The following is a 12,829-nucleotide window of genomic DNA, read 5'->3' as shown; positions in this document are numbered from 1 at the left end:
AGACTAAGAACAGTCACATCCAAGCCAACAAGCACAGAGGCCGTTCTGACTACGTGCAGTGCACTGTGGGAGGTTCTGGGGCTACCTAGACAAAAATCGGTCCTCACCCTCAAGGAACTGATGTTCTAGGTGAGGGGGGTCAGGAAGCAAGAGGAGAAAGCTTCATTCGGGGAGGGGTGTGAAGGGAAAGCATTCCAGGCAGTAGGCATAAGCCTGAGGAAAGGCCGGAGAGGACGGGCAGACCCAGATGGGCCATCAAGCAAGGGGTCTGCTCTGGGTGGAGCAGTTAATTGGGGCAAGGAGTGAGAAGGGTAGAGTGTGTGTGTGTGTGTGTGTGTGTGTGTGTGAGAGAGACAGAGACACAGAGAGACACACACACACCCAGAAAGACACACACACACACACACACACACAGAGTGAGCTGGAGAAGGAGGCTCAGTAATTCAGGACATTAAAAAACAGATGGGGGCAGCTAGGTGGTGCAGTGCATAGAGCACTGGCTCTGGAGTCAGGAGGACTTGAGTTCAAATGTGACCTCAGACACTTGACACGTACTAGCTGTGTGACCCTGGGCAAGTCACTTAACCCCGATTGCCTCACCAAAAAGCAAAAAAACAAAGACAAAAACAGATAATGAAGCATCAAACCCCACCTCTTAGGAGAGAGAAGTGGTGAACAGTGGGTACAGAATGAGGCATACATTTTCACATGCAGCCAGTACAGTGATTTATTTTGCTTGTTTTTGCTTCTCAGTTACAAGGGAGATTATGGGGGCAGGGGGGGTTATGGGAAAGTGACAGTTACATAAAAAGGCCACATGAAACATTTTAAAAGGGGGGAGAGATAGATTTCATAGACTTTAGAGCTGGAAGGGACATTTGTGGTCATCTTATGTAGATGAGGTAACAGGCCAAGAAAAGTGAAGGGTCCTGCCTCAAGGTCACACTTGGATTAGTAGCAGAGCCAAAATATGGCTCCACATTGTCTTCCTTCCATATTCCTCACACTTCAGTGTCTGAGAGCAATTCTCTTGCATATTCTCTCTGTTTGTCTGTGTCTGTGTCCCTCTGTGTCTCTGTCGCTCTGTGTCTCGGTCTCTCTGTGTCTCTGTTTCTCTCTGTCTCTCTCTATGTCTCTCTTTTATTTTCAGGTATTCCTTTCCCTCAGCCTAGGGCCAGATTGTGTTATACCTGTCCTTCAATAGGTAGAAAGCACTTAGCACAGTGCCTAGCACATAGTAGGTGCTATGTTATTAAATACTTATTCCCTTCCTTACCCTCTGCACCAGGGAGACTAGGGAGCTTGCATTTTTATCCCTTCCTATGTTAGAGATAGGGATTCCTGGGAGCCAGATCTTGTATCTTTCTTCTGGAGAGGGCCCAGGGGCCTTGAAACACTGGGGCTGGAGGCCAGGTGGGCTTCCTGGAGATTCACTTGGAAGAAAAGTCTGCCTTCCTGTTCTCACTGTGTCTGCCCCACTGGAGGCAGCCATTCCAACATGGTGCCATGGAGAGGGCAGGATTTGGGGTCCCAGGACCTGCACCTCCGTCCTGGCCCTATCACTTCTTGCCTGTGTGACCTCAGGCAGGTCACTTTACCCACACTTTTGGGCCTTGATTTGCTCATCTGCAGTAATAGCCAGCTTTTCTGTAATTGGCATGTTACAAATGTTGCCTTATTTTATCCTTAAAACAGCCCTGGGAGATAGGTGTTATCATTATCCCCATTTTACAGATCTGTATAATAAGGAGGTCAAACTAGGTGGCCTCGGTAGTTTCTTCTATCTAGAAATCTTGGTTCCTCTGAATTACTTCCTCATAGCTTCCCTATCGGACACCCAGTAATCCTGACAAGCCACCTGCTTCCCCTCCCCAAGAGCAGCAGGAAACAAAACTGGTTCAGAGGTTGAAAACAAGAATGTCTTCAATCACTCAATCAGCAAGCATTTATTAAGTGCCTGCTGTATATCTGGTACTACACCAGAGGAAATGGGCATCCTCCTCAGTCTCCACAAATGAATGGGGGAGTTGGGGTGCGCAGGGAGGCGCACAGTCTTTTTCCAGACCCAGGGGAGACACTCCTAGCTGTGTGACCCTGGGCAGGGGACGGGGCTCTCTACGCCTAGTTCCTCTTCTAGGAAATGGGGGTGACTAGAACAAGACTGCCTTCCCCGGGTGAGGCTCAGTTGAGGTAACATGAGGCAAGCGCTTTGCCAACCAGTCAACACCAATCAAGTGCTTTATGAGTATGACCAGTTACTGGTTTTGTGCTGGATCTCAGCAGGATGAGTCTGAAGGGAAGCGTGGAGTAGTGGGAAGAAGCCTGTGTCCACAGTCAGGAGACCTGGCTTTGAGTCCAGCGGGCCAGGGCTCCTGGGTGCAGTGAGGCTGATGCTGCCCCCTTGGCCTGCCTTTGGCCTATTCCGTGGGGCTCTTGGGGAGGCTTGGGTGTGGCTTCCGTGGGATGGGCCACAGTGATAAGGCAGGGGAACTGGGGATCCCTGTTGGGGTGCTGGTTGGACTGGGTGCCCCCCCCAGTCCTTTCCTGCTCTGAGAGGTCACAATTCTGGGCGTAACCGGCCCCCGCTGCCCCCCACACACTGTTGCTCTTGCCTTGGTTCCTGCCTGGCCTTTGTGGGGGCGTGCTTGGATGCCCTGCCTTATCCCTGTGCTAGACTGAAAGCTCTGTTTTCCCTCCAGCCCCAGGTCATGTAACTGTGGTAACTGGTGCTTAGCAAATAAATGTCTGTTGACTGGAATGAATGGGAGAGGGTGTGAGTGAATGAATGGAGTTAGAATGGGAATGTGTTTCATAAAGTCGGAATTGGTATGCAAAGGTATGTCAGGTAGGGCTTGGTTGAAAGAGGGTAGGACTAAGAGGCAGGAGACCCCGGTCCTCCTTGCGTTGCCTTGGCCAAGTCAGCTCCCCTCCCTGAGCCTCAGTTTACTCATCTGTAAAATGAAGAGGGTGGGACTAATCTTTAAGGTCCATTCCAACTGTAAATCCTGTGGTTTAAAAAAACAAAACGAAGTGCCTTAAAATTATAATTTTCAAGCTTGGCTCCCCAAGAAAGGTATGAGAAAGCACTTCCTTCTTTTCTTTTGCAGAAGTGTGGGATGGAGGGTACAGAACGTTGCATGTAACATCAGATTCGCTTTGCTGGACTGGGGTGATTTTTTTCTTTGTTGTAGGAGGTGACTTTCTGGGAGACAGAATGGGGAGAGATGTATCTGGAAACCAAGGTGATATTTTAGAGAGATGGAGACTTTTTTTCTTTAATCCTCTGTTCCTGTGGTACCGTAGACAGGATAGTCACTGCCCTGTCATGGCTATGACAGAGACTCATTGTGGTTGAGTGGAAGATATGTTTGCTTTGGTGATAAAGGACCTGGATTTGAATTCTGATTCTATTCCCTTACTACCTATGTGACCTTGGATAAGTCACACTTCTCCAGGCCCCAGTTTCTTCATCTACGTGATGAGGGATTGGAGAGGTCCCTTTGAATTCCAAGTCTAGGACCCTGTGACACTCCATGGAAGGAGTCCACATTTCTTTAGCTCTTACTGTGCTAACACTACCACCACCTATGCCCCCCAAAAGAGAAGTCAGGCAGCTGGAAGGATTCCACTCCACAGCAAGGGGGATTTGGTCTGCCCATTTAAAAAGACTCCCCAGCTAGAGAAGCCAGCAAAGCATAAAGCCGATGCCAGAGATTTTGGGGGCTGCTCTGCAGAAAAGGACTTTCTTTCTGGGCTGTTTGAGAGGCAGGAGACTGGATGCCTTGACCTTGCAGGTCCCTCTCTATGTAGAAGCTGATACTTGGCTAGGGCATTCTGTTCCTGTGGGGGCATTTTTCCTCTGCTCCAGACACACAGGAGAGAGCACTGGTGCGGGAGGGGTGAGAGGGTTTCAGAGGAAAGTGGGCTGCTCTCGTGCCCTTTGACTGTAAGGGACAGGGACACAGCTCTTGGCCTCCTCAATGGAAAATGACTCATGAGCTAAACTGACCCAAGCAAGTGACAGCATCAGGCCCCCAGCTTGGCTCCTGGACCTCTTTAAGGGATAGACCAGGAGACCTCATTCTCCTCCAAGCACCCTTTGTCCTCTGGTCCTGAGCAGTTTCCTCATGAGGCCTTAGGGCACTTCATCTGACCTAGGCTTTCTGGGGAGCCTCCCTGAGTCCTGAGCTTTTTCTCCCTCCAGCAGTGACTTGGGACTGAATGTACGCGTTCATAATGGTTTGAGACCCTACTACAGAGGATGCCTCAGGCACTTGATAGCTTTTTGAATGAGCAAACCTCTGTCTGCCTCACTCTGCTCATCTGTGAAATGAGAGGGTTGGGCTTGGAGTCCTTTGAGGACCTAAATCTGTGATCCTGTGATCCTGTGATCCCAGCATCTCCTATCTATCTATGCTTGACTTGGGACTATAGCCAAGTCATTTAGCCTCTCTGAGCCTCAGTTTCCTTGACTGTATCTGTGTCCCCTTCCTTAGGGGAAGGAGCATCCCATGCAGGTTACATTTCCACAGTGCTCTGCACCCAGTGAGCTCAGAATCCATTTCTCTTCCCTTCTATGGTGTCTCCGGGGCGGGTGAACCCCTGCTTCTTCCATCTAATATCTCCTATTTAGCTGTGACCTTGAGTGAGTCATAGAGGAACAGAATCGTCACATTCAGAATTGAAAGAGACCTCAAAGGACACGTAGCCCAACCCCCTCCCTTTGTAGAGGTGGAAAGTGAGGCTTGGAGAGGAGAAAGGACCTTGCCAAGGTCTCCCTGGTGGTAGGCCGCAGAGTGGTGGTTTGGGTGCAGAGGGAGTCAGACTCCCTGCTGTGATTGAGAGGAGGTGTTGTCTCCACTCCCTCGTGCTGCCTGCTTTTGGGGCGCCTCGACCTTCCTTTCCTAACTCGTGGGGCCGCTGTGGGCAGAGAAACATGAGCTCCTCTTGTTCTTCTCCTGCAGGTTTCCACGTGATCCCCACCATCTCCAACATCGTCCCCGAGAGCTGCCTGCTGATCGTGGTGGGGCTGCTGGTGGGGGGCCTGATTAAAGGGGTCGGGGAGAGCCCGCCCGTCCTGGAGTCGAAGATCTTTTTCCTCTTCCTCTTGCCCCCCATCATCCTGGATGCTGGCTACTTCCTGCCCCTGCGCCCATTCACAGAGAACCTGGGCACCATCCTGATATTCGCCGTGGTGGGCACGCTGTGGAATGCCTTCTTCCTCGGTGGGCTCATGTACGCCGTGTGCATGGTCGGGGGCCCCCAAATCAATGAGATCGGCCTCCTGGAGAACCTGCTGTTTGGCAGCATCATCTCAGCCGTGGACCCCGTTGCCGTGCTGGCCGTGTTTGAGGAAATCCACATCAATGAGCTGCTGCACATCCTCGTGTTCGGGGAGTCCCTGCTCAATGACGCTGTCACCGTTGTGAGTGTGGGGATGGGGCATGGGGGGAGGCCCTTCCAAACCAACCCAGATTCAGACACGCACGTGTACCCAAGGCGAGGCCCTGCTCTTGGCGTTGGAGATACAACGAGACATGAGGCGTAACTGATCTCAAGGACCTTATGGTCCAATGGGGAAGGAGTTGGTACCCAAGGGCAGGAGGAAATTATGTGCCGAGGAGAGCTCTTTCTTTGGGGCTGGGGGAGTTGGGCACGGTTTCCTGGAGGAGGAAGGAACTACACTGGGTCTTGAAAGAAGTCAAGAAAAAGACTCTTGGTTGTGGTCATGGGGGATGGAAGAGCTGTCAGGCAGGAGAGGGCAGGATGAGAAACACCGATGGAGAATAAGCCACTTGGACTGGAACATCCTGTGTATGTGGGAGAGAAGGCCTCCCAGGGCTCGCGGAGCCGGCAGACAGGAAAGGGCTTTGCTGTCACAGGAGGATCGTAGGCAAGAGCTTAGCCATGATTTGTACAGTGGAGTGAAGGATAGGTTCAAGAGGGGATCAACTGGAGGCCAAAGTGTAGTTAGCAGGCCCTTACACAGGCATGGCCTGAGCTTGGAGGGGAGGGAGGAGGAGATGTTCCGGAAGTAGTAGAACAGCCGGGATTTGGAAGCTGATTGCTGTACAGGGATGTATACCCTCTCCTGTGCTCCAGGAGGGCTACCAGCGTTTGAGTCCTTGCAGAGGACCCGAAGCTGTCAGGGATAGTGAACAGTTCGGAACACGAGACTCAAATCCCCAAAAGATCTCAGCAGGCTGCAACACTTGGCCTAGTCCAGTGAACCCAGACAATGGGACAGAGATGAAGGCAGTGGTGATAGTCCTTTCTGGCATCTTCTGCCTGGTCTGACCACCATCGCCCTGGACGGGCGCTGCTTTCTAGGGAGGAGACGCACAGAAGCAGGTATGAGCTCCAGCGGGCAGCAACTGCAATAGAAACATGTCATAAGCAGGCTAGTTGAAGAAATTTGGGGTATTTGATGCAGAGAGAGAGAGAAGACTTCTTGGAAATATCATCACTATTTTCAGATATTTGGAAGGCCGTCATGTAAGATCACATATTCTGCAAGGCCCCCTTATTAGGGAAGGTTACCCAGAGATGCAGTTTTTGCTCAGATACTTAATGGTTCGAGCTATCCAAGAGTGGAATGGGCAGCTTTTGGGGGTAGAGTTCCCCATCTTTAAAGGTGTTCAGGCGAAAACTGTTCAGTCTCTTGTTAGGGATGTTGAGCAGAGACAGAGAGATGGTGCCTGGGGTATGGGCTGGGTCAGATGCTTTCTCATCTCCTTGCTGGAATCCTTTCCTGGACTCACTCTCCAGGAGGAAAGAACACGTGTCCCTCTGCCTTCTCTCCACTTCTTATCTCTGCCCCAGGAGCTGGAGCACTCAGGAAGGACAGTAGTATGTGGCTGACCACAGCCTTCACTTCCCCTTGTTCAATGCTCCAAACTCACAGTGGAGAGGCTTTGGCCTTAGGCCTTCCAGGGCTGCTCTAGGAAGGAGCCCCTGCAGAGGGATGACAGCCAGAGACCCCTCGAGTCTCTGAGCAGGCCTGCATCATGGAAGCCTGAGGTTCAATCATAGCTTAGCCACGGTGAGAGGGGAAACTTGCCCCTGGGAACATAGGATGAAGAAACTGCTTGTGTCCCTAGACACCCACAGAAGAAATGAGAGGGTTGTATAGAAAGAAAGAGAAAGGTGGGGAGCACTCAGCCCCAGGGGTAGGTGGGCTTTGGTGAGGGGCAGCAGGGTCGCTTAGAGCTCATTGCTCTCTTACCCCTCCTCCCAGAGTCACTGAGGCCGTGACCAGGAGCACAAACACACAATCAGAAGAGAATTTATTTGGCAGAGAGACTGTAGCTTCCAGGCAGAGCCCTGCCCAGTTTAGGGAAAAAAAGCCCCACCCTGCTAATTTCCCCATGTTGGACTGGAGTTGGGAGATTTGGCTTCTCATCCCTGCTTAACCCTTAATTTATTATGTGACCTTGTGAAGCTTCCATGTCCTCATCTGTCAAATGGGCGTCAGCAGCAGCGATGCTGTGATAGAGAGACCTCTTGGACCAGGGGTGGGGAACCTGTGGCCTTGAGGCCACATGTGGCCTTCTAGATCCTTAAGTGTGGCCTTTTGACTGAATCCAAATTTTCCAGAACAAAAAGGGCTCTAGAAGGCCACAGGTTCCCCACCCCTGCCCTTTGTGACTTCTTAGTTATGTATCCTTAGGGGTCACTTCCCCTCTCTGGGCCTCAGTTTCCTCATCTGTAAAATGAAGTTAGACTATGAATGAAATGCCGGTGTGACTTGCCCCTTTTACTAGACATGCTTTTGTTCCAGCCTCTGTGATCCAGAGATGGAGCTCAGTAAAGTTGGACCTGAGGGATGTTGACCGTGGGGAGGGAGCCCTGGGTTTACAGGCAGAGGGCCTCCGTGTACATGTAGGAGAGCTAGAAGAAGCCTTCAGAGACTCCCTGGGCCAAAGCCTGACCTCTGCTAACATAAGTCACAACTGCGCTTAAAAACACTTGAGTCCTCAATGATGTTGAAATAAGCTGCCACACGTGGCTGAGCGCTCACCAGCCCCCGAAGCTCACTGCCCAGGGCATAGGAAGAGGATTTGCATCCCCATTCTGAGCAACCTGACCCCAGCCAAGGGACCAGAAGTCCTTCTTTCACAGGGGAAGGACACGAAAGAACACAGTTAATTCAGGAGCCAGGGTGCGCTCAGCAAGCAACCTAGCTGGTCCCGGCATCCCCTTTTTCTAACTCTTACCGTCAGGGACAGACTCAGTTTGTTGGACTTTTTGCTAATTTCCCTAAAATGTTTGTATATATTTTTTGAAGGAGAACAGGCCACAAATGAATGTGATTACCCTGGGGGGGACATGAGATTAGGCGAGATGATCTCTAAAGGCCCTCCCAGGCCTTGTAACCTGCTCAGCCCACCCCTGCCCATGGAGCTCCCAGGATTATGTTGTGAGGGCCGGGTAGAATCCCTCTGGATCGTGGCAGGTCCTGAGGATCACAGGACTCATCTGGAGAAGATCTTAGACACCAGCTAGCACAGCCATGTTACAAACGAGGAACCTTGAACCTCAGAGAGGAGAAATTGCATGTCTAAAATCATGCGGGTAGTCACTTGTGGGGCCTCTGTTTCAGGGCCTCCAACTCTAATTCTTCTCTTTTTAACCTATGCCACCCTGCCTTAGAATTATAAAGTACTAAACAGATGACAGGTGAAGAAATGGCCTCTGTTACTGCCATTGATACTGATTTTTTTCACCTGGTGGTGTAGTGGCTAGCATGCTGAGCTTGGAGTCAGGAAGACCTGAGTTCAAATGTGACCTCAGTCACTTCCTAGCTATGTGACTCTGGCAAGTCACTTAACCACTGTTTGCCTCAGTTTCCTCAACTGTAAAATAGGGATCATAATAGCCCCTACCTCCCGGGGTTGTTGCAAGGATCAAATGAGATAATAATTGTAAGGTGCTTAGCACAGTGCCTGGCACATGGTGGGTACTAGATATAGAAATGTTTATTCCCTATTCTAGGAACAGAATCCTATTCTAGAGGCCATCTGGAAAGAGAATCTCAGAATGTCAGAGCTAGAAGGGTCCCTGGAACGTAGAATGTTAAAGTAAATGAGATGGTTAATCTAGATGATCCTAGAGATCCATTGCAGCTCTAAATCTATAGAATGTAAAGGTTGTAAGAGACCTTAGAAACTTAAATTAGCTCTGGAAGGGACCTTAGATCACAAAATGTCACAATTGAGAGGACCTTAGAACCCAGGATGTCAGAACTGGGAGGGCCCTTAGAACCCAGAATGTCACAGCTGGGATGGACCTTAGAACCCAGAATGTCACAGCTGGGAGGGACCTTAGAACCCAGAATGTCAGAGCTAGAAATAAAGCATTCAGTTCAACTCCCTCATTTTACAGAGAAGCATCCAGAAACCCAGAAGGAGAAAGGGATTTGTCCGAGGTGATAAAACTAGTTAGTGGCAGAGAGAAGCCCAGTGCCCAGCTCTCTGGCCCCGGCCTAGCCCCCTTCCCAGCAGGGCAGGCACACCTGTCCTCTTTGCTGAGCTTTGCCCCCGGCCTCCCCAGGTGCTGTACCATCTCTTTGAAGAATTTGCCGGCATTGACCAAGTGACGCTCGTCGACATCGTCCTGGGCTTCCTGAGCTTCTTCGTGGTCTCGCTGGGGGGGGTGTTTGTGGGGGTGGTCTACGGCATCATCGCGGCCTTCACCTCCCGCTTCACCTCCCACATCCGGGTCATCGAGCCGCTCTTCGTCTTCCTCTACAGCTACATGGCTTACCTGTCAGCTGAGCTCTTTCACCTGTCTGGCATCATGGCGTGAGTCCCTGGGCCTGGGGCTCCCTCTCACCTGCTTTGGGGGGAGGCTGCCTTCTCCCTGAGTGCTTAGTACATTGTTTGCGGACCTGACATAGCCAAGTAAGAGACCTTGTGGCCCAGCCTCTAGCTACACTCCCTAGTGGCCACAGGTAAATAGGATACAAGTTTTCATGCAGCAACGTGTGTTCCCAAAGTCTAGGGGGACAGGGTCACTCAACTTCAAGTGGTTGAAAGTAGAGGGTTATGGTTGCCTACGAAGGTAGGACCCAAGTCCCATGCTTGCAATGACCCTTAAGGGTGGCACTTAGGTTAGTGAGGGGCGCAGCATGAGCAGATATCCCAGGAGTCGGAGTTGGCACGGCCCCCTCATTTTACAGATCAAGAAACTGAGACCCCAGGAGGGTAAGTAACTTGGCCAAGGTCATACGGGTAGTGAGTGATAGAATCTCTGGCTTCTCATCTACTACCGAATGACTAGGAGATGTTGAGGAAGGCTTTGAGTGGGGAGGTCGCCGCGTAGTGTGAGCGGAAATCATATTTTAACTGGTGCTAGAGATGAAGTTTGATAAGTTCCATTCAGCAAGCATTTATTAGTTGCCTATGGTGTGCCCAGCCCAGTGCTAGGCCCCGAGAATACAAAGACAAAATGGTTCCTACCTTGAGGGAGAGGGGTGGAATACATGTGTCTTCAGAGTAATAATAACAACAATAATAATAATAACTAGCATTTATATGTGTTTTAAGATTTGCAAAGCATTTTATGTCTCGTTTGAGCCTGACAACAACCCCAGGAGGTATTTTGCAGAAAAGGAAGCTGAGGCTGCCCTGCTGGTGTGAGGCAGAATTTGAATTTGGGTCTTCCTGGTTCCCAATCCAGTACTCTCCCACTGCACGTCAATACAAAGTGTACACCATGTGATTCCAGAGCAGGGAGAGTGTCCTAGCAAGCTGAGGGATGAGAAAGGGCCTTGCAGAGGCGGGAGTGCCTGCCTTGAAGCCAGCCAGGGGTTCCATGAGGCAGAGGTGAGCAAGGGGAGCTGTTCTAGGGATGGGGACTCACGTGGGCCCCCAAATGTCTGTAGGTGGAGGTGCAGAGCTAGCCAGTTGGCCTGCAATGGCGAGTGTGTGAAGGGCAGTCCTACAAATAGGACCAGAGTGGTAGCTGGGAGCCAGGTTCTGGAGGCCTTTCAGTGCCAGGCCAGACATTGTATTTTATCCCAATGCCATTGGAGGTCTTTTAGTTGGGGGCATGGGCTGTGGTCTGATCTTAAGAGACAAGGAGAGCCTGAGCTTGAAAGAGCTGAGTCAGAGGATCTGGGTTCAGATCCTGACTCTGTGATTTACTAACCTGTGTGGCCTTGGGTAAGTCCCTTTCTTTCCTCTGTGCCTTAGTTTTTCTCATCTGTAAAATAAAGAGGTCAACCTTGACCCCTAAAGGTCTGTCCAGCACAAATCTGTGGTCCAGAGATTCCTGGGTGGTGGCTATCTGAGTAGAGAGAAGGGGCGAGGTGCAAGAAAAGTAGACGTAGGAGAGCCTCGGTTGACTGATGGATACAGGGATGGGTTGAGGGAGCAGGAATCATGACCAGCTCCAAGCTTGCAAGCCTGGGTGTCCCGGGAGAAGGAAGGATCCTCTCAGGAGGAGCTGTAGAGGACTTTGGATGGCATTTGAGGCAGATCCTTTTGCTAGTCTACCGTACAGGAAGCCAGTAGGAAAATGCCCCCAGTGCTACCCCTGACTAAGGGGAAAGAGTGGTCCTGCCCTTGGAGAGCCTGTGGTCTGGGCCTCTCCTGAGGAGGGTGACAGAACCCCACAGGGGAGAGGCATGAGCGGCCAGAAGAGGCATGCTTTCTTGGTGGGAGGGGCTTTGAGGGTCAGGGAGCATGTCGGGACCAACAGAGCCGATTAGGGCTCCTGTGGGAAGGTTCCTCCAGGACTGGCGACCCATAGTGCCCATCACCCTGGTGGAATGTTCTCTAGGGCTGTCGTCTCCATTTACAGAATGGAAGCTTTTCAAGGGCAGGAAAGACTTCGATTTTGTCTGGGACATTATGTGGCACGTGACAAGTGCTTGTTGAGTTAGGTTGGATTTGAGCAGAAGAGAGTGGAAAGGATGACCGGGACAGTGATCAGCTAGGGATAGGAGTGGGAGATGAGGCCCTGACTCTGCTCCTGGCCACCCCCCATTCTTCTCCCTGTCTTCCCCTGGGGACCCTGCCTGTGGGTCCCATGATGCTCCCTCCAGCCCTATGTCCCCACAGGCTCATCGCCTCAGGGGTGATGATGCGTCCCTATGTGGAGGCCAACATCTCCCACAAGTCCCACACCACCATCAAGTACTTCCTAAAGATGTGGAGCAGCATCAGCGAGACCCTCATCTTCATCTTCCTGGGCGTCTCCACTGTGGCCGGCTCCCACCACTGGAACTGGACCTTTGTCATCAGCACGCTGCTCTTCTGCCTCATTGCACGGGTGCTGGGTGAGCGGGCGGGCCGGAGCAGGGGGGTCTGGACAAAGAGAGCTGTCAGTTCCTAAGGCTGGAGTCCAGGAGGCCGGCGACTTTCCCCGGGCTCAGTCTTAGGGAAGGGAGCCCCTGATGTCACGCTGCGAAGCCTCAGTGCGGCCACAGAGCCCTGCAGGAGCTTAGCAGTGCCCTGGGCTGGGAGCAAAGTTGTGTTGGGAGGACACATGAGAATCACATGATACAGTCCCTGCCCTCAGACTTCACAGTCTCTTTGGGAAGAGAGGACACATGTATACACTTGACATAAACATTTAAGCTAATACAGTACAAACCAAATCGTGGCACAAGAAAGCCCTGACCTGGGAGTCCCAAGGCCCTGGCACCTACCTTCTAGGACCTTCAACCTCAGTTTCTCCATCTGTAAGAGGAGGGGCTTAGAGCAAATGATATCTTGGGCCCTCCCGTGTTCTGTGGCCCCCTCCCAGCTCTGACATCCTATATTCTAAGGGCCCTCCCAGCTCTGACATTCCATGTTCTAAGGCTCCTCCCTCCTCAGCTCTG

General features: G+C 51.5%; 1 protein-coding gene across 1 annotated transcript in view; it reads left to right on the top strand.

Annotated features, from left to right (window-relative positions):
* The window catches only part of SLC9A1 (solute carrier family 9 member A1), a 68,414-nt gene that overhangs the window by 48,277 nt on the left and 7,308 nt on the right, over window positions 1-12,829 (top strand). The window contains exons 2-4 of the mRNA XM_027864831.1: window positions 4,965-5,425; window positions 9,553-9,803; window positions 12,066-12,283. Of these exons, the coding sequence (XP_027720632.1) occupies window positions 4,965-5,425; window positions 9,553-9,803; window positions 12,066-12,283 (930 nt within the window). The remainder of the gene's footprint in view (window positions 1-4,964; window positions 5,426-9,552; window positions 9,804-12,065; window positions 12,284-12,829) is intronic.

The sequence above is a fragment of the Vombatus ursinus genome, unplaced genomic scaffold (assembly GCF_900497805.2).
Source record: "Vombatus ursinus unplaced genomic scaffold, bare-nosed wombat genome assembly UNPS02014777.1, whole genome shotgun sequence".
In the NCBI taxonomy this organism is placed as follows: Eukaryota; Metazoa; Chordata; class Mammalia; order Diprotodontia; family Vombatidae; genus Vombatus; species Vombatus ursinus.
Note: the sequence above shows the minus strand (reverse complement) of the source record. Positions and strands in the feature narration are given on the sequence as shown.